The sequence below is a fragment of the Neopelma chrysocephalum genome, unplaced genomic scaffold, assembly GCF_003984885.1.
Source record: "Neopelma chrysocephalum unplaced genomic scaffold, ASM398488v2 Primary Assembly neopelma1_86, whole genome shotgun sequence".
NCBI classification, from domain to species: Eukaryota; Metazoa; Chordata; class Aves; order Passeriformes; family Pipridae; genus Neopelma; species Neopelma chrysocephalum.
In genome coordinates, this window is record NW_020897748.1 from 4,800,664 (window position 1) to 4,824,256 (window position 23,593).

General features: G+C 42.5%; 1 protein-coding gene across 1 annotated transcript in view; it reads right to left on the bottom strand.

Annotated features, from left to right (window-relative positions):
- The window catches only part of LAPTM4B (lysosomal protein transmembrane 4 beta), a 59,851-nt gene extending 36,695 nt beyond the window's left edge, over positions 1-23,156 (bottom strand). Inside the window, exons 1-2 of the mRNA XM_027692457.1 lie at positions 22,997-23,156; positions 6,681-6,792 (exon numbers count right to left, since the gene is read on the bottom strand). Coding sequence (XP_027548258.1) covers positions 6,681-6,792; positions 22,997-23,092 — 208 coding nt within the window. The 5' untranslated portion in view covers positions 23,093-23,156. The remainder of the gene's footprint in view (positions 1-6,680; positions 6,793-22,996) is intronic.
- Positions 23,157-23,593: the final 437 nt, after the last annotated feature.

A 23,593-nucleotide genomic window follows, 5' to 3' on the forward strand; every position in this document is an offset into this window, starting at 1 on the left:
GCAGAGCATCTCAAAGGGCAGGGTGAGAAATGGGTGGAGATGGGGTCAGGTGCATCATTCAGCCATTGCTGGAGGAAATCTCTGGCTTTCGAGGGGAACCTCCTAAATATGAGAAGCACAGACAGTGCTTCTGCAAGCCTGCAGCCTTATACTGTGCAAGCCACTGCAGCCTCTATGAGGCTGTGGAGATGAATGGTCTAATTTTTCTGAGGATTTTCAAAACTCAGGAGCAGTCTTGACAAGAAGACTATTTGCTGGTCATGATGACATCTGTAGTCAGAGAGTGTCTGCTTTTCTGCACTACAGATTGTTTCTGCACCAACAGCTGCTGTATACCACTGCTCACATGTCTCTCTTCTGGAAAAGGAGCAAAACTGGCAGGTAAAGGCATCTTAGAGCAGAAATTACATCTTGAAAATTTTCATTTCAACCAAGAATACTACAGAGATGTATTTACTAGCAAAGATGTGTAACTGTAAGGGAAGGTGAAGCAGTAAAGGACAGAAAATATTCTTTAAGATTTTGGTTGGAGTAATTACATGACTCCTATCTTTTTCTTTCATTGCTAATCAGCTTTCAATTAACTTTTCCTTAGATTTAAGAATTTCCTAAGCCATGGACAGCTGGAAGGAGATCCTGGGGGAAAAAATTACATATGCTTGGTCTTTTCATATGCACTTCCTCTGATATCATTACAGGTCATTGTCAGGTTATCAGAAGTGAATTTCTGAACCCGACTTTATAATGAGTTTGGGAGTGCAATGGCACATTGTGCCTACTTTTCCAAGGCTACGCCAGTGCACAAAGAGGAGAGAGGACATGAAGTACACAGGACACGACTTAAGAGATTCTGCCTCTGTTGGTATCTCTGAAGTACCTGCTGTTCACATTGCTGTCACCAGGTACATTTAAACTACCTGCCTTGATGAGGCACTTGGTGGACCTGAGACACACAAATACATGACAGTGTTCAGGCTGTTCACTACCCTGACTTTGGAGGCATTCAAAGGGTAAAGATTACTTCACTTCAGCACAGAGTTGCCACAACATCTAACTCCCCCACAATGATAAGGAGCATCCCACAGCATGCGCCAGTTCCCTCCAACTCCCTGCAACTGCATCAAAATCAGGTTCTGGAGAGGTGCCTTGGAGCCTTCATCAAAGTACCTGAAAGGTCCTGACCTGGTAGCTGTGGACAGGTCTCACCTACCACCACCAGGCAGCAGCACAGGCTCACCCAGGTCATGGCTGAAGAGGAAGGACAGACCCTAAATCTTATTGTCATTATTTCCAGCCTACCAGTATGATCATCCATGTAGAAGACAAAGGACCCAGTCCTTGATCCTCCTATGCCTAAGGGAAAACAAACCTTGCCCTAGTGCAGAGCTCTGACGACACTGATCCAGATTTATGCTGGCTCTTGACGCAGAGAGGAACCAGAGACTTGTGAAGCTGGTGGAAAAATGAGCAAGAAGAGACTGTTGCTGGCTGGTGAGGGCATCTCCAGATGGTGCTTATATTCTTTGGGCTACAAGATCCTTGGGCACTGTACCTACCAATGGCAGGATTAAGGATTTCAGAACCCAGGTCTCTTCTTTTCCAGGACACTGCATGTGTCATGGGTTTCAGGAGTCTTGTTCTCTCCTCTTGCCCCCAAATTTTGTCCTTGTGATTGCATAGGGATTCAAATGCCACAGAAGAAGTCCTATTGCAGAGTACTTCCTAATTTAATGGATTAAATTTAGTGGATAAAGTGTCCTTTCCTGACACTTGGAGAAGTACTGTAGTCTCAAGTCTGATGAGGCCCTGGAGTGCAGATGTCCTTACTCACAGCGCAAATGCTTGAATCTTTGTCTTATTGTCCAAATAAGCAGGTCTCACCCAGGAGAGGGGCGAGCACTCAGCGCTGAGTTTACCTGCACCCTGGTTCTCACTGCTTCCTTCACAGTGGCTTTCTGCAGCTCAGCTTGTGGGTGCTATGAAAGGCCGTTGGGAGTCAGCTGGGCGCCCTGCTCGTAATTCAGGAGGGAATGACATCTCAGTGCATCCCAAATTGCTCTTCAGATGCACCTCCTTCTCCTCTTAGATTGTGTGGAGAATCCAGACATCCAGGGCAGGTGTCTGAACTGCACTGCTTTGACCAGTCTCTAGCCTTTTAGGAGCTGTAAAGGCTGTGCTGTGCCTGTTAGAGGTGATCTGAATTCTGGCCTCAAGAGCAAGATGCATCCACAAAATAAACCTCTACTAATAAAAGGTACTGCAGCTTCTTCAGACACTTCTAGCTGTGTGGCCATTTACTCTGGCTGCCCACATACATCCTGTGAAATCAAAATTATTTTGAATAGACCAGGTACAATTGAGGTAATGAAAGAAAAGGAGAGAAGTGGAAATGGCTGCCTGTAGCCCCTAACCTCTTGTAAAAGAGTCTCTTGGATCAATACTTTTAATCTGACCATTGGTTTGGAGGCACTGCTTATGTATTTATTCTGTCTGCTCTTAATTCCAACCACCTGTATCCAAGGGGAAGCTGCTGTCATTGTCACTTGCAGCAGACGCAGCAGTCACAGGCTCCACTTTGCCGGTGACCACGGCAGAACTGGTTCAGAGCCAGAGCCTAGCAAACTGTGATGAACTTGACATTGCAGCTTGTCTGACACACTCATGCTCCCTATCTCCAGTGTCTCCCTAGCTGTGCTCCACCATGCCAAGTCCTAGTTGGCTCAAGCTAGCTCTTTCTCATTTAAGGCTTCATTGGTTTTTTTGAGCTGTGTCAGCTTCAATTAATCAGAATGAAACTAGATATGTAGCACATTAAATGAGAAACTAACAGGGGTGTATGATTTTTTTTTCCCAGCCATGCTGTGCTTTCCATGACATTCATGGCTAGAAGGGCTGTACTTGGACCACTGAAGGGGTTATACAGCCTATTGCCTTAGATGGCTTTTTGAGTTTTCTCCTTGAGTTTAAAGAAATCAGTTGATTTTTATTTTTTTTCTTATACAGTGCACTGAGATTCTACCTTCCCATTGCTTTGGGGAGAAGATGGTGCGGGGGCTAGGCAGAGCTTCTGTCATGGGGTGCTCATGTGCATGGCAAGCTGCATCTGGAGCTCCCTCAAATCCATCTCAAAAGTATATCCTTGCCTTCCCCTCTCCTCTTGCAAAGGAGGCTGATGGTGGGTGCTGCAGGGACAGGGAGGACAGCCAGTGAGGCCAGTTCCCGAGCCAGGACTTGTGTGGTGTGGTGTGTTAAAGACCTCAAATACTTAGGCTCATCACCTGCCCCAGCCCTGGAGTTAATCAGTGGCTCACAGCTCTGACAGCAGGAGCCAGAAAGCTGCTGATCAGCAGCCTGTGATCCTCAGGCAGTTTCACCCACTCTCCCAGCCTTATTTATCCAACAGCCTCCTTGCTGCCAGCTAAGGATTACTGCCTTGCTCTCTCCTCCAGGCTGCTTGTGCAAGCTGGGTGCCACTGCTGCCAGCTGCTGTGCAGCCTCCCGGGTCACAACCCACGCAGCAGTGGCATTTTCTCTCTGGTAAAGGAAGGCCAATGAGAAGGAAAGAGTTTTCTGCACCTTTGAGCCCAGTACATTTTCCTCCAGAGGATAAGGCTGGGGGGGAAGATACTGCTCCAAATATGCTAAGCTGGGCGGGAATCTAGTTTTTTCCCCCCCCTTCTCTGTAACATGGGGCTCATACTACACAGGTGATGTTGATGGACTGGGGCAGGAACGTACCTACTCTACTACTTCCATTTATCTCCCCAGCAGAAGTCCAAGCCTGTTGTCTGTAGGTTTCTTTATTAAAATTTTTTTATTTGAATTAATCTTTTTAAGTCCTGGGTGCATGTCATATTAGGCAGAAAGATCATCATATTATCCTATCCTGCCCTGAGATCTCTGCTTGTCTCATCTGCCTGCCCCAGGGCAGGGACACAGGCAGATTTTGGCCTGAGTTGCTGACACTGGTGTCAAAGTTCCTCTCAGTTTCTGTAGGGCACACAGAGGATTTCAGTCCTTGTTGTCATATGGCTTATGAAGTATCATACACATCTGACGCTATGAAGGCAGTAAGTAAAACCAAGCAGCATCCACTGCTGGTTTGGGCTGTTGACACTTCAGGATGATGGTCTGTGTGTCTGAAGAAGCTGAGCAGACGGCTCAGGTGAATCCTCCTGGGAAGTCAAAATTAATTATAGGGCTTTTCCATCTCCTGCTCAGAGATTATTAGTCTTTTAACAGCAGCAGTATTACACTGAGCAGCTCACATGTTTCTAATTTTTTCTAGTCCAGCTTCTAGTTCATAAACTCCCTCAGGCCCTAAGGAAATAATAAGAAAGATGAGTCTAAATGGGCCCAGCCGAATATCCAGTACACAAGGAAGCCCAGCATTTTGCCCAGCTCCCAGATGTACATCTTGGAGAGCCAGCCAAACCACACACACTGGTGTCTTCCAGTACCTCCATCTGCCACATGGTAAGTCTTGGCAGACTTTTTTCTCTTTTGTTTTCTTTTCTAGAATACAAGGGAAAAGCAATAGCCTAGAGCTTTTTCTAAGTGTTCAGGTAAATCCTTTTTCTGTCTAATCAAACAGGCATTTTGGAGCCTCTGGTAATGCCCTGGGAACCACAGTTTATCCTGAAATTAAGGCTGAGCAGCCCTTTGCAGAACTGATGATGCACTGGCATTTTCAAGCAGTTAGCAGAAGGCTGGCTGTGGCTTTGCAGGTGACAGGAATTTTTTCCACTGCTGGCACAGAAAATTGAAAATTGTCCATAAACCAGACAGAGACAGAAATACTTGTCAATAGCAATACATATAGATAACAACTTTGGGACCTTCTTTAGGATAAAAAATTATGCATCTTCTTGTATTTCATACACATGGTTTCAGCATATGCAGCTAACCTGATAAACATTTCTTCAAAAAAAGACAAATAAAAGTAGGAAAAGAGAAGTACGTGGAAGTTTGTCTAATGATTTATCTCATAATAAAACATTTCGTCAGATTTGAACAAATATAGTCATACTTAAAGAAAAGAAGAAAGAAATTATCTCCTGCCAGCTATTTCCAGTAACTATAAAAGCCAGTAGCTTGATTCAGCTGCCTTTACTCAGTAAGGCACTAAACTGGAGGGAGTCAAAGAATAAAAGGAGACGTTAATTCAAATGTTCATTCGTAATTTAACTGCCTGTGAAATGTTCCTTTTACCAAATGGAAATGAGGCTTGGCCCACAAGCCATCCTTTTACAGACTTGCTGTGTTCACTTCAGAAGCCTTGATAAAAATATACAGAAAATACAATTTTCAAGTGTAGATGGAAATCCCCAATGTACTTGATCTGACAGCTACTGCATTACAAAACAGAATTACAATTTTAAAGCCTTGGGCACTGGCAGGCCTCTGATGTCGGCTATATAAAACCATGCTGACAGACAGTCATTACCAAGGTTAATCTCTCAGAATTAGGACAAGGCAGTCAGTTTTAATATGTCAGAATCAGCTAGGAGCCCATCTGTATCTACTGTGGTCCTTACTTTCTTAAATCCAGTTATATAAAAAGATTTTTAGTCAGAAGTTGTAGGTGGTTTTTCATTGAAGACACAATAAAGTAGCAATCACCCCTTATCATTAATATAATGTAGACCCTCAAAGTATATTTGCATTAAAGACCTTGTGGAAATAAGCATTCCTTAAATGATACCCAGCAGCTCTGACACACCATAGGGCAATATTTTTCTTACATGTGGGGCTATTGCTTTTCCTACTGGCATTTTTATTGACTTCAGTAGGAATGAGGAAAGGACTTAGAGCCTTTTGCTGTGGATGAGTGGGATTCTGAGCACAAAGACAACAGTGTGACTAGCAATAGACCTTGTTATCTTGTTGCAGATTACCAAGAGAAATGTTGAATGTAATCATCTTGTTAGCAGAAACAAAAATAAACAGACATTTTTATCAAAGTCACTTTGAGGGAAAATTTTTCTAGATATAAATTAAACAGTTAAATCAACAAACATTACCAAATAATTTGAAACAGTCATGGAAGAAAGAAACATTTGCAAAGGACAGGAGGTTTTGCAGGAGACAAATGGTCTGTCTCACCCTTTCCTGAAAGTGTATTGGAGATTTTCTGTGATGCCTTTCGGTGAGAGAATGAAGTGCCCTGTGTAATTGCTAATATGGCTATGACTATACAGTTGGTATTTATGCTTGTATCTATTAGAACAAGTTTGTGCAAGTCATGCCATGTGCCTGCGGGGGGGTGCATATATACATACAACATGAATGAACGCACTCAGACAGTTCTATAAATAGCAGTATGGGTTCTGACGCATGTGCAGGCACAATGGGACATGGTGCTGGGAGGTGCAGAGACTCCGTGTCTTGTAAAATCCCCCTTGGGCTTTCAGCATCATGCTCAGGGATACATTTCCATGCCAAGGGCTGGCTCTGCCCCTGCCAAGCCAGGACACAGCAGAGCAGGCAGATTGATTACTAACAGGTGGCAGATAAAGTTACTACTAGGAAACCAGTTTGAACCGTGCCATCAATACACCCTTCACAATAAAACTGCATCTGTAAGATACCAAGGTGAAGCAATAATTAAAATGACAGTAATTATTGAAACAATAGGACAATTACGTAAGTGCTGGAGTATTCAGGCAGTTTGTACTTACTGGCATCATCCATAAATTCAAATTCACCCCCTAATTCAGCACTGGTTAGGTGGTACTGGTCAGGATCAGTCAGGGCGCTCAGCAGAATCAACAAGACCACCGAATTGATAATCTACAGAGAGGAAAAACATAAAAGGGTCAGGTTGTGAAAGTAAAATGAAAAACTTCTGGCCAGCACATATCCACCATGGTCCATGCCAACTATGACAGAGACTGTTTTCTAACTGTACAATTGTAGTATTTATTAACACTGCAATTAGTTTCTTTAGATTGGTGTAAACAGGACCTATTTCCTCCCCAAGTGGCAGCATGAAAACTAAAAAAAATGTGCATTACCTCTTTTCATTCCAACTCTGTCCCATACCATCAGAAAAGTTTCTGCTGTTCTTTCAGACTATAAAACATGTTAGCACATCCACCATTTTGTTCTCCTGCAAAAACTAAAATCAATTGAAACCAGTCATTTTGAGAATATTACAAATGGGTGCTGTAGTCAAGGACTATTAGCATGGCAGAGCTGGAATTGGGGACAGGCCCTGTTAGATTGTTAGATGATCAAAGAGGAGCTGAATTGCTGGAAAAGACTGTATTTTAAGAGGCCATGAGTGATGTGAGCTGTTAAATGAGGAGGCCTGGGGGGACAGGAGGACGTGGCAATGGGAGCCCAGTGTCTGATGCTCATATTCCTGTGTCATATGGCACAGAGAGATATTCACATCCACCAAGGCCTTGGCTATGAAATGAAATTAGTGAATTAAATGCCAAGAATATAGTACCAAGTGATTCAGTAGAAGCGGATTGTCAAGTATCAGCTATGAGCAGATTGGAGAGGTAGCCAAGAGCTGTATTTTAAAACAAATCTGAACAAAATGCTCATATCACTTCCAAGTGAAGAGGGCTAATTGCAGAAAAGAAGATTGTTCAGCATGAAATAATACAGTCAGGCTAAAAGCTTATACTATAGAACTAGGAAGATAACTGGTGAACAAGAAAACGGAGAGAAGAAAGCTCATAATGAAATATGCTGGGAAAGATGGATTTTTGTTGCTTTGGTTCTCACTTTGAAGTCATCCCTACCTGATCACAGGTTACTAACAGCAACAAAAAGGTGTAGGAACAGAGGCTATTGTAAGATATAACAGGCTAGAGAATTTCTTGTGTGAGATAAAAGCTTTTTGATAGGGAAATTCCATCAAGTTTAGCTGATACTGGATCTGTTAGCAGTCTTTGAAAAACTGCTGAGAATAGATTGAGTTCACAAGACAAGGAAAGAGCAAGCACAGTTTATGCCTTTTCAAAGCAGGAAGGCTACATAATGAATTTCTAGCTAGATTGTGAGACTTAAAAACAAAATAAACCTAAGAACAGACAATCAGTCTCCCCATTAGCACTTCAAATTTGTACAGTCATAACCAACAATCACGATGGGCTTGTCAAGGACAAACTGTAAGTAATTCATCTTATTTTCCTTCTCTGACAGCCTAAGAGGCCTCACGGACAGGGCAAAAGCAGTAGGATATCATCTCTTTGCATCTTAGCACACCTTTTGACATCATGAGATTCTCATAAAAGAGCACGGAAAACATGGTTTGGTTGAACACGCAGGAAGATGAGTGCACAGCCAGCTGAACAGCTGTACTGAAAGAACAGTTGTCAAGGAAGCATAGCCAGCACAGAAAATATATTGATTAGGGTTTTCCAGTATCATCGAAAAACTTGGTATTTCAAGTCACTTGTGACTTGTACTTTAATTTGCAGACAATGCCAAACTGTAAGCACTTTAGGAGATAAGATTAAAACAATTTTGACCAATTAGAGCAGAATTCAGACAACAGAGCCCAATTCCGTACCAACAAGCACAGAGCATCACATTTGTCACTGAAAATAACCGAGTAGGCGACAGTTCCTCAGAAAGAAGTCTGGGTATGACAGCGAATGAACTGATTGTGACTCAGTGGCATCCCATAAGCTCATCTTTGTGGTTACATGGTGGTGGGCAGTACTGCAGAAACCTGGGTAGTAGATGCACAAGCTACTTCCAAGTCACCCTCCTGCAGAAAGGGTCCAGTTCAAAGCCCTTTAAAACACACAAAGAAAAACCCTGGGGAGGATCCTGCAACAGAACAGAGGGCAATCGGACATCTGGAAAGTCGGACTGACAGGGAAAAACTTGGGTTGCTTAGCGAGGAAAAGGTAGAGAGAGATGCTCTCAGTCTTTTCTATGTGCAGAAAGGTGGGGAAAAGAAGGAGGCAATAGACATTCCTCCAGATCCAGTGGGAGATAAGTAAAGTAACCAACTTAAATGACAGTAAATGGGAATTTCAGTTAGGAAATTAAGTTCAGCATCTTGCTGAACAATAAGAACAATCAGACAGCAGAAGAGAGTATCTGAAGGGGGTTTGAGATCTTCATTACTGCATTTTTACATAGAACAGTTTAATAGTTTTGGTTGGGAATGCTGTAGCCATGGACGGTCTTGTCTTGGCTTTGAAGACATCAGATGGCTATCAACATCCAAAGTTACATTCTATAAATCCTACTAGTTTTTAACACTACCTGTAACATTGCAATCCAGTTCTTGCTTTATACTCCTTTGTGAAAAGCTAGAGGACATAGGCCAGTAATAAAAAGATTACCTAAGAAGAGTACTCAGCGAAGCAATCAAGACTATAAAAACTATAAACGTATAGAGTGTTGCTATATTAAAGGCATATAGGTTTTTTCATAGAGATATAGTCAGGAAGAGTCATAAAATACTGACCTACGCACTCTACTTTCTCCTTCTGCATATGTCCAGATTCAGATTATGTATTTGTCAGCACTGCCTTTAAATTCCTGTATAAGACACAGATTGTGTTGCCTGATCTGAAGTCTGCTGCAGTCAGTAGGAATCTCTCTAATCCACTTTAGTGCATTACTTTTCTGTTCTATCAGGTTGTTCTCTTGAGATCCTCATAATGGTCTCTGAGCACCTTCCAGCTGTGCTGACAGCAGTGCAAGCGAAATACACCATGTGTTTGTTTGCTCACCCTCTTTCTCCCAGAAATGTGTGCACAGTTGGGTGTATTGTGTTCATTATGGTTTTCCTTTTGTTTTGAAAGTGATGTGACCGTTGAATTTTGAAAAATGCTTTAATGCATAAATTCAGTGTGCCTAAAAACTTACTGATGTAACATTTTCCAAGGACACATAATCAAGGACAAGAGCATAAAGAATGATTCCCTGTTGATAAATGCAGTTGGTATGCAAGTTGAAATCTCAATTCTAGGAAAAGCAAAGAAGATTTTTCTGCTCTCTCTGTGGGGCCAAGATTTCCTTCAAGCTGTTTTACATTCCTTTGGCAACAAATAGTGTAATAATCAACTAGTAATGCCTAGAAAGCATTTTCATTATGCAAATTTTCAGTAAGGAGCTAAGCCCTATACCTTCCCAAAGAGCCACACTGACCTCCTTTTATGGATGGAGAAACAGAAACATGTCCATGAACATGCAAGAGAGTTGTGTTCAGTGCTAAGAATGAAATGCAAGACTTTGCACTATCAAGTCAGAACTGTGACCACTGTGTCCTGTGGCTGGTTGTGGCCATAGTGCTACCCAGGGTTATAGAAGAAGAGTCTCAGGGGCACTAACAGGCCTTACTGGCCCTGCACAGCCCCACTTTGGGCCTCCCCACACCCCTGCTGATGACCCAAAACCCCATCCAGCTCAGCCCTGGGTCATCAATCCCTGTCCCAGTGGCACCACAGGAGTGCGAGTCTCCAGCCACACTTCCTGGACGGACCTTGTGAATGCATATTGCAGCTTGTCTCCAGTTATGTTCCTAGTCTCAGCCCCTTTTGCTCCTGGTTGGCCTCCCTGGTTCATCACCTTCCCTACCGGGGCTGTTGGTGGACCCCTTGATCAGCCTCAGCCCCTAGTTCTGCTCCTGGGCTCTGTCCCTGCAGGATGATGCTCAGACTGCCCTAACAAGACTGGACAGAGATCCCATGGAACGTCCTAGAAATACCCAAGAAATACTCCTATCCTGATATAGAAATAAAATAATAATTAAAAAAAATCCCAAAATCCTACTTCTCTGGCAGCCAGATGAAATACATCCACCTTCTCATCAATGAAGAGGAGGAAAACAACTCTGCTTTGTAGAGACCCCAAAATGTATAACATAAATGGGGAAAGAGGAAATATTAAGTAGGAGATAGGTAGTCCAAATATTGGAACATTAATTGGATTTCCTGCTCTGGGCTTAAAAACATGATTTCAGATTTGAGTAGAAGATATTTTAAACAGCACCGATTGTGTGAGAAACGGTGCATTCAGACATGAGGGAGAAAGGCAGCACATGCAGAGGCCGGGACCAGCACTGCCAGCCACTGCTGCTGCTTCCATCTGCACTGTGATAAAGAAGCAGCAGCTTACGCACGATGTGAGGCAGTTCTGCTGGAAAGAATGTGCAGTGTTTAGGATGCAAGGAAGCAACCTCATGTCTTCCACAGACAGCATCCAGAAACTATATAATGCATTAAAATTTCAGACCTCTACCACCAACGAGTGAGAGGCCTTCTTCTCCATGCAATTTGTTCCAGAGATCAGCAGTGAATTGTGGGGACCTGGAAGGTGTCAGGAACCACTGCATCAGAAGGTGATGAGAAAATGAATACCACTATAATTTCAGAACCTTCACAGAAGTGCAGCTGCATGGTATCTATCCCAGCTTATGTGAAAGGAAATTAGTTCCAGCAGCTTCTAAGAGCATGCCATTGACATAGAACTACTTGATAACTAACTCAAGCAGACGGAGAAGTGCAATGTACATGGATGTCTGTAATCACCAAAAGAATTGCCTGGACTTACAACGGCTTAATTTCTCCCTGTCTTTCTCCAGCTTACAGTCAAGAGTGGAAATAAAATTGCTCTGGTAAAGGAGTTTAGAAGAGGAAATATTAAGCTGCATTAAAAATACAGCCATGTTTCTATTCAAGTTCACAGAGTCTCCTCTACAAATATTCTACTACAGGTGTCCTAAGACTTCCTAATGCAATGAAGAGAGACCCCATATTTATGGGAAAAAGGAAGGAAAATCCCCTAGCTTTACTTCTATGAGGGTTCAATTTATAACTGAATCCATGCATGTAGCAGTCTGAATGTTCTCTATGCGGTGAAAGACGTAAATACTGTTGTAATTCTGTGTCTGTTTTCAGCTTCACTGAACTCAAGAGAGATCCACTTAAGCACATCCCTTAAATCTCTGCACTGGTGGAGAACTAACTCCCTGCCTGCATCCCTCTATGGTTCCAGAGAGCTGGTTTACTGACAGTGAGCACCCCAGTAGTATGTAGGTATAAAAAATATTATACTTTTAGATAAGGGGAGAAAAATAGAAAACTGCAAAGATAAACTTTATTTTTATAATCTAGAAATACTAAAAAAAATAGATTTAATGAAAAAATTCTGGGCTATCCTTCAACTTCCTGTAACCCGTATTAGTGAATTGTAATACTGTGATTGATAGGGGCAGCTAGTTACAGAAAACATCACTGTAGTTTCCTCTGTAGTCCCATGCCTGACACAATATGAGCCACCAGATGAAAGAGGAGATGATGTTTCTGACAAAAATGGTTGTGACTGAGCAGCAAATAACAGTAGCTTTCTTCAATGTCTTTGAACAGTGAGCCACCTCTGGCTGTCACTGACCAAGGCTCCTAAACCTTGGCCAGGTTTTGAACTGGCACACACAATTCTAGCATATTTTTAATACCCACAAGACTGGCAGGGTTTATTTTGTTGTCCTCTTCAGAGATACTATTGAAGCAAATCACCAAGGACACTAATTTTACTAGTAAGAAATCCCAATTGTTTTTAATAAAACTGAAGAAAATCTCAAGCAGAACTCCCGTACCCCCTATCTTTCTTCAAAAACTCAAAGCAATTTTATGATTCTAAGTACTTGTTTTCTATAAAAACTATAGAAATAAAACTCCAGTCTTAAACTATTTTTGCTCTTTGAAACTTAACAGAAGAATATTTTCTATTCTGGATATTCTATTTTGGATATTTGAAGTCAGTATTACTATTAGAAAAAATAAGAATGTATGTAAAATGTCTATTTAAGTACCTCAACATCTTTATTTCTCCCCATCTACCTTTTCCTTCTCACATGGCATGTTCCTTGCATTGTTCTTGATTTTTTTTCTTTTAGCATAAAAGACACTAATAAAAGCAAGAACACTTTTGTTCATCAAGAGCACACAAGAACTCTACAAAGGTTAAAAAAAAAAAATCAAGTTCAGGGTTTAACTCCATACCTCAAGGTAGATTTGCACTATCTGGGGTACCTTTCCCGAAATTCTGTTAGCAATGATGATGAGTTAAGGTTTATGAACCATTGACCTGTATAGGCAGATTTTTCTATGTGATTTCTCTCTCTGTTCATTAAGCAAAGTTTTTTGTTTGCTGGGTTTTTTGTTCCTTTTTTTTATTTTTTTTTTTTTAATTTTGACTAAAGAAGAAACAAGGAGGGAATTTTAGCAATAAAGGTTTTAGAGTTGACCACTGTGGAGAGCAGGCAAACAATGAACAAGGAATGAGTCCCCTCCATATGCACAAGTTTCTTTACAAGTGTCATGGCAATGACTCAATCACTTTCCCTCTCAGGGCACAGGAGGTACCTCAGAGCACACCTCAGTCACTAGCCTGAACTCCAGGAATGGAGCAGCAGGAGAACCCTGGCTGTCAGAGTAGACACCTCTCTCTTTTTTGTGCTGTGTAAACCTTCTGCCTCATGCTAATGAAAATGTTTCAACTTCTCAGTGCTGGGGGACAAGCTACTGGTATGTTAGTGATGCACAAGTTAATATGTGGTCCAATGTAGGAAACCCAGCCACAGTCATCCAATGAAACAAAACAGCCTGAAGAGAAATCGAAAGATGGCTACTTAAACTTGGGTTAAAAGGGGATCCTTCACCCCTTTAACCAGTGAAATTCATTATCAGACATTATTACTGAAAGGCAAAAGGTTGGAGGAATACAGAAAAAGGTGAGCTATTTATTCAGGAAATGCAAGTGCTTACAAAAAATTTTAAAAACAAAATACAAACCTTCCTGCTTCAGGTCATTGCCCAACCTTAAAATAATAGGAGAATAAAAGAAAATGTTGTCCCTGCACAAGTTGTTCTTTCTCCCTTCCCAACTGCACTGCAATAGGGAGAGCATTAGTCAGGTCAGAAGTAGTGATTAGGTTTTTATGTTGTTTAGTCTGGAGAAGACAGGGTAGAGTCTGCAATTCTTGTTACTATTTTTCTATATTCTGCAATTCTTGTTACTATTTTTCTATATTATGCAGGAGAAGTCAAAGAATCATCCATGCAGGCTCAGACTAGCATATTACAAAGTGCATATCATAGAGAGCATATAATAGAGAGTTGCATCAAATATTTCAATCAGATTTTATTCATAATTTTTACTTTGATTGCTTGGACACTAAACACTGAACTTTAAAGGCTATGCTGATTTAATTGATATAGGAAGTCCAGCATAATTTACCAGCACTCTTCCATACAAAGAGCTCAAGTATTGCCTACTGCCAGCCTTTCAACAGTCTGAAATCCCAAAGCACAAGCTGTCTGTTATTGATGAAATATGGCAACGATTAAATTTATTAAAAAAAAATAGATGGACAGATTGTGCAGAATGGACATTATTGGTTTCTGCCTCCCTAGAGATAGAGTTTAATTTGTTATGTACTTAATCTTAGTCCTTTCCTGGTTTAAGGAAATAGGTTATTTTTATGCAAATTTATTAGTAGATTCAGTGTTACTTTTACATTATATTTAAAGAAAGCTGAACCTCTATCTCAGCAAAGTCCTGAAAATTATTGCTGAGGTCTTCTGCCCAGCAAGACCTCCAGGGAAATATTTATGGGGAAATATAATCATATACCCATGTTCAAATTATATCATTGCCAGACCAACTCATCATTTCTCCTAAAGGTCACTTGGTTCAGGATGTGGTGGAGAGCTAGCAAAGAGGTGGTATGCAATAACACCTTGCTAGAAAAAAGGTTGTTCAACTGGCCAGTTGGGATTTGTTTGGTTTCTGCATTTGCACTTGACTTCCAAAAATGCATGTTTGAGTCTTGCAGGTGACTGTGAAAGGTTGAGGGCAGACCTGCTAAAGTGTGGTTGTGATCTGAGCTGTGGCAGCTCCCACAGACTTAGACCTTTGTGTGAACTTGTGACAGAGGACGAGCCAGGACACACAGCTCAAGGCACCTGGCCCTGGCCAGTGGCTGGTGTGTCTCACCCACACCAGCCCATGACACTGTGCTCAGATTCACAACACTGCTCACAACAGTCTGTGCTCAGACCCACCTCTAGCCTCTTTGGATATGTGTCACTGCACTGGTGAGAATTCTGTGCTTCTAACAGCAAGTCACACATGCCCAATTAATTAAAAAAACCCAAACAAAACACCAAAACACAATGAATTTTCAATCAATTATTCCTATGTAGCCACCACAGGCAATATCTACAAATCCATGCAAGTGACTGACTGCATCCTTGAATCACTCTGCAACCCACGGCAGGGATTTAGTTATGCAAGGAAGAATTTGAAGGAGGGTACAGTACAGATAATTACTGAAATAGTAAAGAACATGATCACATGCATCCAGTCTGTCTGGGCACAGCTGTTTCACTGTTGAGAAATGCACCTCTGCAAGGCGAAAATCTCCCACAAGCCTGTGTTTCTGCCAAAAGCATTTGTCCTGTCTGTTTTAAGTAGCTTAATATATCTCCAGATAGAACAAGATCTTGCTCAGCACATGCCAACAATGAAAAGAAAAACAGTCACTGCACTCTAAAAAGCTCTTCCAAGGCTGGGTACTAGGATGACAGTAGTCAGAGCTGATTGCAGACATCTGAAAGAGAGCTGACCCACAGGAGGTCCAAAAACAGTGCACTAGGCTCAAATCCATATTATTCCTTCAATGATGCTTCCCTGGCAGAATCACCTCAGATTGACCAGGAGTATTCTCATGTACCTTGAGCAACAAGTGTGAGTTTTAGAATCTTATTCTGCTGTTTGGAAATTTGGAGCTTTAAACCTCCAGCCCTGCTGGAGAACAGGACGAAAACTCCCCTGCACATTTTCAAGTCTTGACCACTTCAAACTTCCAGTCAAAGCATAAACCTCACAATAAGACAAGAGAAAAAGAAAGCAGTCAAGGAAATTAGTTCCCAGCTTTTTTGCAAAATCTGTTCCGTATGTCCAGGAATATATAAGACTAATTGCATTTTCACTGACGTCAGTCTAATCAACGATCAGTTTACGAAGCTTAATGTGTTCTCCTCTGGCTCACTAGGAGATACATATTAACCTTCAACAGAACTTCTAAACACATTTTACTTCATTAATGTAAAAACCCCTCTCCTTTCTATAAATACATTCATGATTTTTGTATAAAAGCCCAAATGTAATTATAGCATGCTGGACTCCTAATAGGATTCTTTCCTTCAACAAGCATTTATGTAAACTTTGCTCCTCTTACAACCAGCCATCTGTTTTCTCACTGGAGGGAGACAACTGTTACTTGTAATCCCAGTGAATTTATTATCCAATTGAAGGCCTTAATAAGAAAAAAGGGGTATTTTCCAAGGGTTTGCAATTTCTGAATTGATAACTGTATTGATTAGATGAGACAACTGTGTCATCTTGTGACAACTGATGCAGATTATCAGCCATTGTTGCAATGATTCACATACTCTGTGAAATATCCTACTATGTATTTGGGGATATAAGGAAAACTGCCTGTGTTAGGGGATTAGAGCTTAAAGACGTTTTCATAAATCCTTGTGTTGTGTTACAGACTAATGTTCAGTAAATGCATGGACTGCCCAAAAGACACTTCCAAGAAATTTTACCCCTCCAATGACTTAAAAAGTTTTTACCACAAAACCACTAATAAACATACTGATGTATGACAGAGTCTGGGGAGGACTAATAAAATGCTGCTTCTACTCCTCTCTGCAACACAGCAAACACATAAACCTGGCTATTTTCACTCAGAACAGAAAACACAGGTAACTTGGGATATAATGTATCAATTAATCCATCCTTTTTTCAGATAATCTTTCTGCCCTGTTCATGAACGGATTCTGTCACTCAGAGACAAGTGATTAGGGTGTTTGCAAGCTATCTTATTGATTGTGCAATTCAAACTTCTCCCATGTGTTCCTTTACTGTAATTCATCTGAAGAGGGCCTGAAGCATGATTTGGAGAAAGGTCCTGCACCGCAGAAACCAAGGTGGGCTTGTGCATAGCAGGGAGGAGTTCTTTAAGGAGTTCCCCTGATGCCATTCCTGAAGCTATTAACTGTTACAATATTTAATACTGCCTCTCTAGAAAAGTTACAATTAGAACGTGGTTATTGAGAAGGTCTTTCAGATAAGATCACTTGGTTCATGCTAATGAGCAGTATTGGTCTTTATTCTTTGCTCTAACACACCTCAAATGCATACATGTGGTTTCTGTTTCTTAAGAAAATACCATACAAGGCCTGACAGATATTTGTGTGCAGAATCAGTCATTTATTTCCCACTGGTCTTAAGGAAGAAAATGAAATGGATGCAATCCAGTCCAACAGCATATACCCTGAACCTCCTCTGTCTCCAGTCTCAGTTGGATATTCAACATGTACATCAATTATCAGGGAAGTTTTTGAAAATAACATTCATATTTTTCTTTATTCATAATGAATTCCAAGTTTCCACTCTCCTCAAGAGCAAGCATGTGCACAGGAAGACTCTATTGAGTTACTTGGGAATGTTACTGTTTTTTTCATTATTTCAGCTTCTATCTTATGAAGGGAAGTACAGACAACAGAAAAACTAATGATCATTTTATAGACATGGTTCTTGGGGCAAATATTTAGTCACTTAAGCCATTTCTACTAGAAGAATCAGGAATCTCACGTCATTTCAGATTATATCATGACCCCTTCACCTGCCAGTGGAGAAATCTCACATGCTGCTGACACTACATCTCCTACCAAGGGTTGAGAATTAGCCATGTCATTGGCACCATCCAGCTCTTCCCTCTGAATATACAGCCCAGGACTGGGCCATGGAGGGGCAATTACCTGGTGAATACACAACAGGTCCTGTTCTGCTAGGCTTCTTTCCCAGTGTCACCAGTACTGGACTGTTCCTGGAAGCAGTAAAGGCAGCGCTGCCTGCAGGATAATCTGACCCAACACTCCAGCTATATCACGCTGGGACAACAAGGGAAGCGACATCCCTGGCTGACATGAAGGAACTGAGCCTTCAGTGAGCTGGCTACTGTGACTCTCCATTCAGAGATAAAGCTGGAAATCCTTTATTTTTAGTCCATTTCCTTCCATATAGAAACAAAGCAAGCTAATTTTCTAAGTAAAACACAAGGCCTCATACTTGTAGTCATGAAAATTCCCACAACTTGGCATTGGGATAATACACCAGGCAATGGTGCAATTTTGCCCTTTTCACAACTTCAGTTCTTTTTTTCAGTTCTCACAATCCCCTGATTCTCATAGGTTTGAAAATAATTAAGAACTTCATCTTTTCCTAGAATTCCTTTATTTTGCCTGGAAGGGCCTTTACACTCTGTTCAAGAGACCCTCACTTAAAACTCCTTGCTGATGTGAGTAGTCTCCTACAGTGTAAAGGTTGCAGGAGTACAGACAAAGCAGCTTGCAAGGATCCCAGTGTAGGTATATTTTGTTTACATGAGCAGCCACTGCTGATCTCTACCCCCTGCCAAGTAAACCAAGATTACTGAAATCTTCTAACTGGTATTTAAGCATGCTGCCATACATGCTGTTTTCATGAGGCTTTAAAAAGGCCAGGAAATAAATGTGGCCCAGTCACAAAATATATACCTTCATTCTCCTTTTGACATCAGATCAATTGCACACTACTGATCTCAGCAAGGTGTTCAACCTGTAGATCAATGAGACCATAGCAAGTTGTGCTCTTCTTTTGCTTTACAATATAAGGAAGCCACTACCAGTACATTTTTTCATCCATTAGAATTCAATCCTTTTAGTAAAAAATGACTGGGATACAGACAGAAATTACACACGCTTTCAACTGTATATTCAGAAAAATACAGAACTGAAATGTCACCACTAGCAATTCATGCTGAGCTTTCCACAAGTAGCAGCTCAAATATTGAAGCCAGCTTGGCTAAAAGCTTCAGCTCGCTCTATTTATGTTCTTAGTGCACATCCTTCAGTGAGAGACACACAACTCGATAACTTGTGGTTATAAAAGGTTCTTAGCCTTCCACCAGCTTTTATTTTTAGCCTCTCACTGTCAGGGCCTCAGGGAGTGCAGAGGGAGGGCTCAGCTCCCCAGGCGTGGCAATGGCATCTGGGGTTCCTGGGGGGACTGTGGGACCACAGGGAGGAGCAGCCTGTGTCCAGGGCACTGCTGCAGGAAGGTAGGTAGCAGGAGGCACTGGGCACACAGAGCTCAAAAATGAAAGCTCCTTCTTTTAATGTTTATTTTCTTGGACTGATACCTTACAATTTCACCTTCTCCCCACCCAAGTCAATCAGAAATAATTCCTGTTATCCCAGATGGTGTTGGTGGATCCTCGGGGTTTGCAGAAACCCCACTGCCAGGAGAGTGGGAAATCCTTCCATGACTCCGTCGGCACATCTGACGTTGCTCCTTCTTTGTGTTTTAGATAAAGAAAGTGGAATCCATTTCCTCAGGAAGAAGACATGCAGTGTTTATAAATGCTGTCACCGACTGGGGTGTTACTCTGAGTCACCAGCACTTACTGGGCCACTTGGAACAGACTGAAATGCCAGATTTCCCCTGGATTCCAGGGGAGATCAGAACTCATTTCAGCGCTGTCACTGCCCTGATCAGCATGGTGATACAGCTGTCTGGGACAAAAGTAAGCTGTTGGAAGTTACTTTCTCATTTCCTTTTTTTTTTTTAAATACGACAGTATTAAGACTTTTGTACCCCAAAACATTTCTGTGTTATTATTGTGACCTCTGGTTTTATGTTACAATACAGAGAAGTGTAAAGTCCATTACAGTGGGATAAAAACCCAAAGATTAATAACCAGTTGAACCAAACTGGTCCTCAGGTTTGAAATAAATATCAGCCCCCAGCCAGTCATATTACTGCCATTTAAATCTTCATCATAATGTTTGTATTTAACATTGCAGCACCCCCTGTTAAGCTTTTCTCCCCAAGGCAGCACACTAATTCCTGAAGTGCAGTTTTTTCTGCAACCTGATTAGATATTCTTTTCAGGAAATTTTCCCTGGCTGCTCCAAACTTTACAAGTTACTTTTTACACTGAAGTACCTCAATGCTCTGTGACGGTATGTATATTGCATTCTGTATGCTATACTGCAATACCACGCAATGCTGCGTTATATTGCTCTAGATGCAGTACCCACGGTGCTACCAGGAAGACACTACTGAAACACAATAGCTATAGAAACATTAGCATTCTGAGATCCATTATGTTCTAAATAGAGCAAAGTTAAATATTTATTTCCCAGCTATTGATACTTTATGAGACCATTGTAAGTGTCCATGGCTGCTCTGCCTGTGTTGGAAAAGCAGTGTTCCTACCTACGTGGAAAGAGCTCTCAACAGCAGCGCTGATGACTCCACCTGCATTCAGCTCCCACTCTCTCCACTATTTGTAGGATCCCAAGCATTCCATTAAAACATCAACACTAAAGACCTAAAGCATCATCTCAGAGAAATTCACTATTTTTTCCACATTTTTCAGGCATGACATTCCGCCTTCTGAAATTATTCTAACACAAAACCAGCTCAATATGTAAAAATGCTATTTTAAAAGCCTGCCAAAACTTTTAAGGTATTGTTTTTTCCTCTTTCAGATGCCTCTGCTACTGAATCATTGCATTCATGGTCATAGAATTAATGAAACTCACACTTCACAGGGAGGGAGATATAGAAAAGCAACAAGAAAACTATTCAATCTCTAGGGGAATGTTTTTTCCTAAGGTAATTTTTTGTAAAGCATAATGGCAAACCATATACAGAATACATGGTGATGTGGCAAAAAATCAGAAGTATTTTTGTTTGAACTTAAGTTGAGGTAATGCTCATAGCTCATGTGTGGTTTGGAGTAATGCAACCACCCAAAATGCATGCAGAGAAAAAAATGCCACCAGGACATCTATTTTTGTGTAAACCCTCAATAGCACATGGTGCCAAATCATAATTGTTCTTGTGAGACAAAACAATTTTTTTGAGTATGACTTTATCAACAAGACCTTTCAACTGGGTCCATTTATTCAAGGAGCTAACCCTTCCTTATTGTTTCCTAACTTTGTAAGCTATCAAAAGGTTTAGTATTTATTATAAACATGCATCTAAATCTCTATTCTTAATGGTTACATTTAGAAATCTAAATATTTGCAGTAGGGGAGAAAGCCCAGAAATGTGCACCCTGACACATTATCATTTTGAAGTAATTCAGAAATCTGCCCTGAAAAATTTATGAAAGCAAAAGAAGCAAAGCAGGAAGATGTGTAAATCAGGAAATGCTACCCATTAGAAAAGAAAATTTAAAAACAATATTTTACTGCAAAATCTATGTGAAATTGGGGCACTGGTATTTAAATGTTAATAACACTTTAGGTAACAGAGTCTAAATGGCTGTCAGGTTTTTCTTTGTATCTGAGCCCGGGTGATGCACTTCCCTCTTCCTCAAATATCTTTAGGTCTGAACAGCTAAAATACCTGTATCCCTGTCTTTGTGGAGCCAACATGAAAAGGCTTCATTCAGCTGAAGGTAGAAAGAAATAACAAGCCACCTCAAAGAAATGTTTGGAAGCTTTCAGGTCATACTAAAACTTACTGAAACTTCACTGCAGCCAGTCAAAGAGAGGCATCTTTTACAATATTGTCAGTATTGCAGATACTACAGGCTGTGGACATTGCAATTAATTATATTTTATTAAACCAGGAACAAGGAATATTCAACTAATGCATCATTTTCTCAGTGGTGAAATATGTATTTTACAGGACACAGACCATTTTATATGATTTCTAGGACATAAATGTCAACCCAGCTTTTTTATTACACTGGTTGAATTTATTTAATGAGCTGTCCCACAATGGAGGCCAGCCCTGCATTTTTCACTTGCTTCTGCAGGGAATTTCTGTAGTGAGCAAATAAGCCTGGGTCTAATCTGCTTCCATCTGCAATCATTTGAAAAATGATGCTTGGCAAACAGCTCTGCACAGCCTTGCCATCTGACAGAGACCAGTTCCTCACACCAAGACACTGAGCAGGCTGAGAAGTGCACCTACGTTACCTACAGCGACGAGCCAGCTCTTTTTATTCTGCAAATCCTGTAACTATGGCAGGGCCAGTTCTGGGAAAGCTGCTTTTCCTGCACTGCTACCCAAGGGATGGAGAAACACTGTCAAACACAGGAGAGGAGGAATTGAGGGCTTAATTTGCCTCCAACACACTGAGTCTTTTCCCCGACTGAGTAACGGGGTGTCAAACAGCCTCTGGCTACTGATGGTAACCCTGGAGCTTCCAGGGTCAATTCCTCACTCATGTCCTATAACACTGGCAGAGGAAAGACGTCTTTCTAGTACTTGAGAACAGCTGCCTGGAAGGTTTCAGCTCTCTGCCAGGCTGACCAAAAACACCACTGATAAAGGATTACCTGCCAAACAAGGGACAGCACTGACGAGAACACCTGACTGCCTCACGAAGCAGCGACCAGAGATGAAAAAACAGGATTTTCTGTGAGGTGCGGTCCGTGCAGCCCTGCTGGAGCTCACGCACCGGCGGGGCCTGTGTGCTGCAATCAGCCCCGGCATGAGACACACCGCCCCGAAGTTTGGGGGGCACCCCTCCCTCCAGAGGTCTTCAGTCACCACATTTTCATCCCCTAAATAGCTTTTTGCTCGAGATCCAGTCGAGCCTGCCCGTGCACTGTAACTCCTGCCCCCGCTCCCCTGACCCTTAAACACGCACATGCTTCATGTCCCAGTTTAGGCGAAGCCGAGATCCCAGGCTGTGCCCCGCGGGAGGACGAGCCGGGGCTCAGCGGCGGGAAGCGCCGGAGCTGCCTGCGCATTTCGCTGCCGTAATAACATGACTCCCTCCAAAAACCGCCTGGGCTGCCCAGGGCAGCCTGAGCTGCTGCGATGGGCATCGCCCTCCACGGAGCCCCCGCTCAGACAGCCCCTGCAGCCAATGCCGAGCGCCCGGAGCAGGGGTCACCCCTGCGGGACGAGGAGAGCCAGGGGCGCTTACCAGGTACCAGACGCCGAGGATGATGGTGCCGGTGCGGACATGGCAGCAGAGGCAGCAGCTGTTGGAGTAGAAGCGGGCCCAGGGCGAGCTCAGCATCTCCGCAGCTCCTCGGGGCTCCGCGCCGCTCCGCGCCTCTGACCGCACCGCGCCGCTCCGCGGAGGCGGGGCCGGGCCGAGCCGGGGCCGCCCCTCCCGGCGGGCGGGACCAGAACACGGGCACAGCCCAGGCAGGGCCGCGGTGGAGGCAAAACGGACCCGGTGCGGACCTAGACCAGGCCCCCGCTGGAAAACCTCCGTCTTCCTGCTGGAGAACCCGAAGCACGGGGGGCTTTCAGAACACGAAGTCCAGGGAATTCCGCGAGCTGGCAGGTGCCACCCTCCTGGGGGCCCTCCCGCCGCTCCTCTCCCCTCCCGGGCGCACCTCCTTTGGAATGAGCCGGGTGAGGGCGAACCCGGGTCGCCGCTTCCTTGGCAAAGGCTCGTCTCGCTCCTTTAGCTCGTCTCGCAATTCTTGACTGGCACAGCAGCAGAAATAAACTCCACTTCACTTTAAAGCAAGGCAAAATCGGAGGAGATCATGGAAGCTTTGAATTTTCC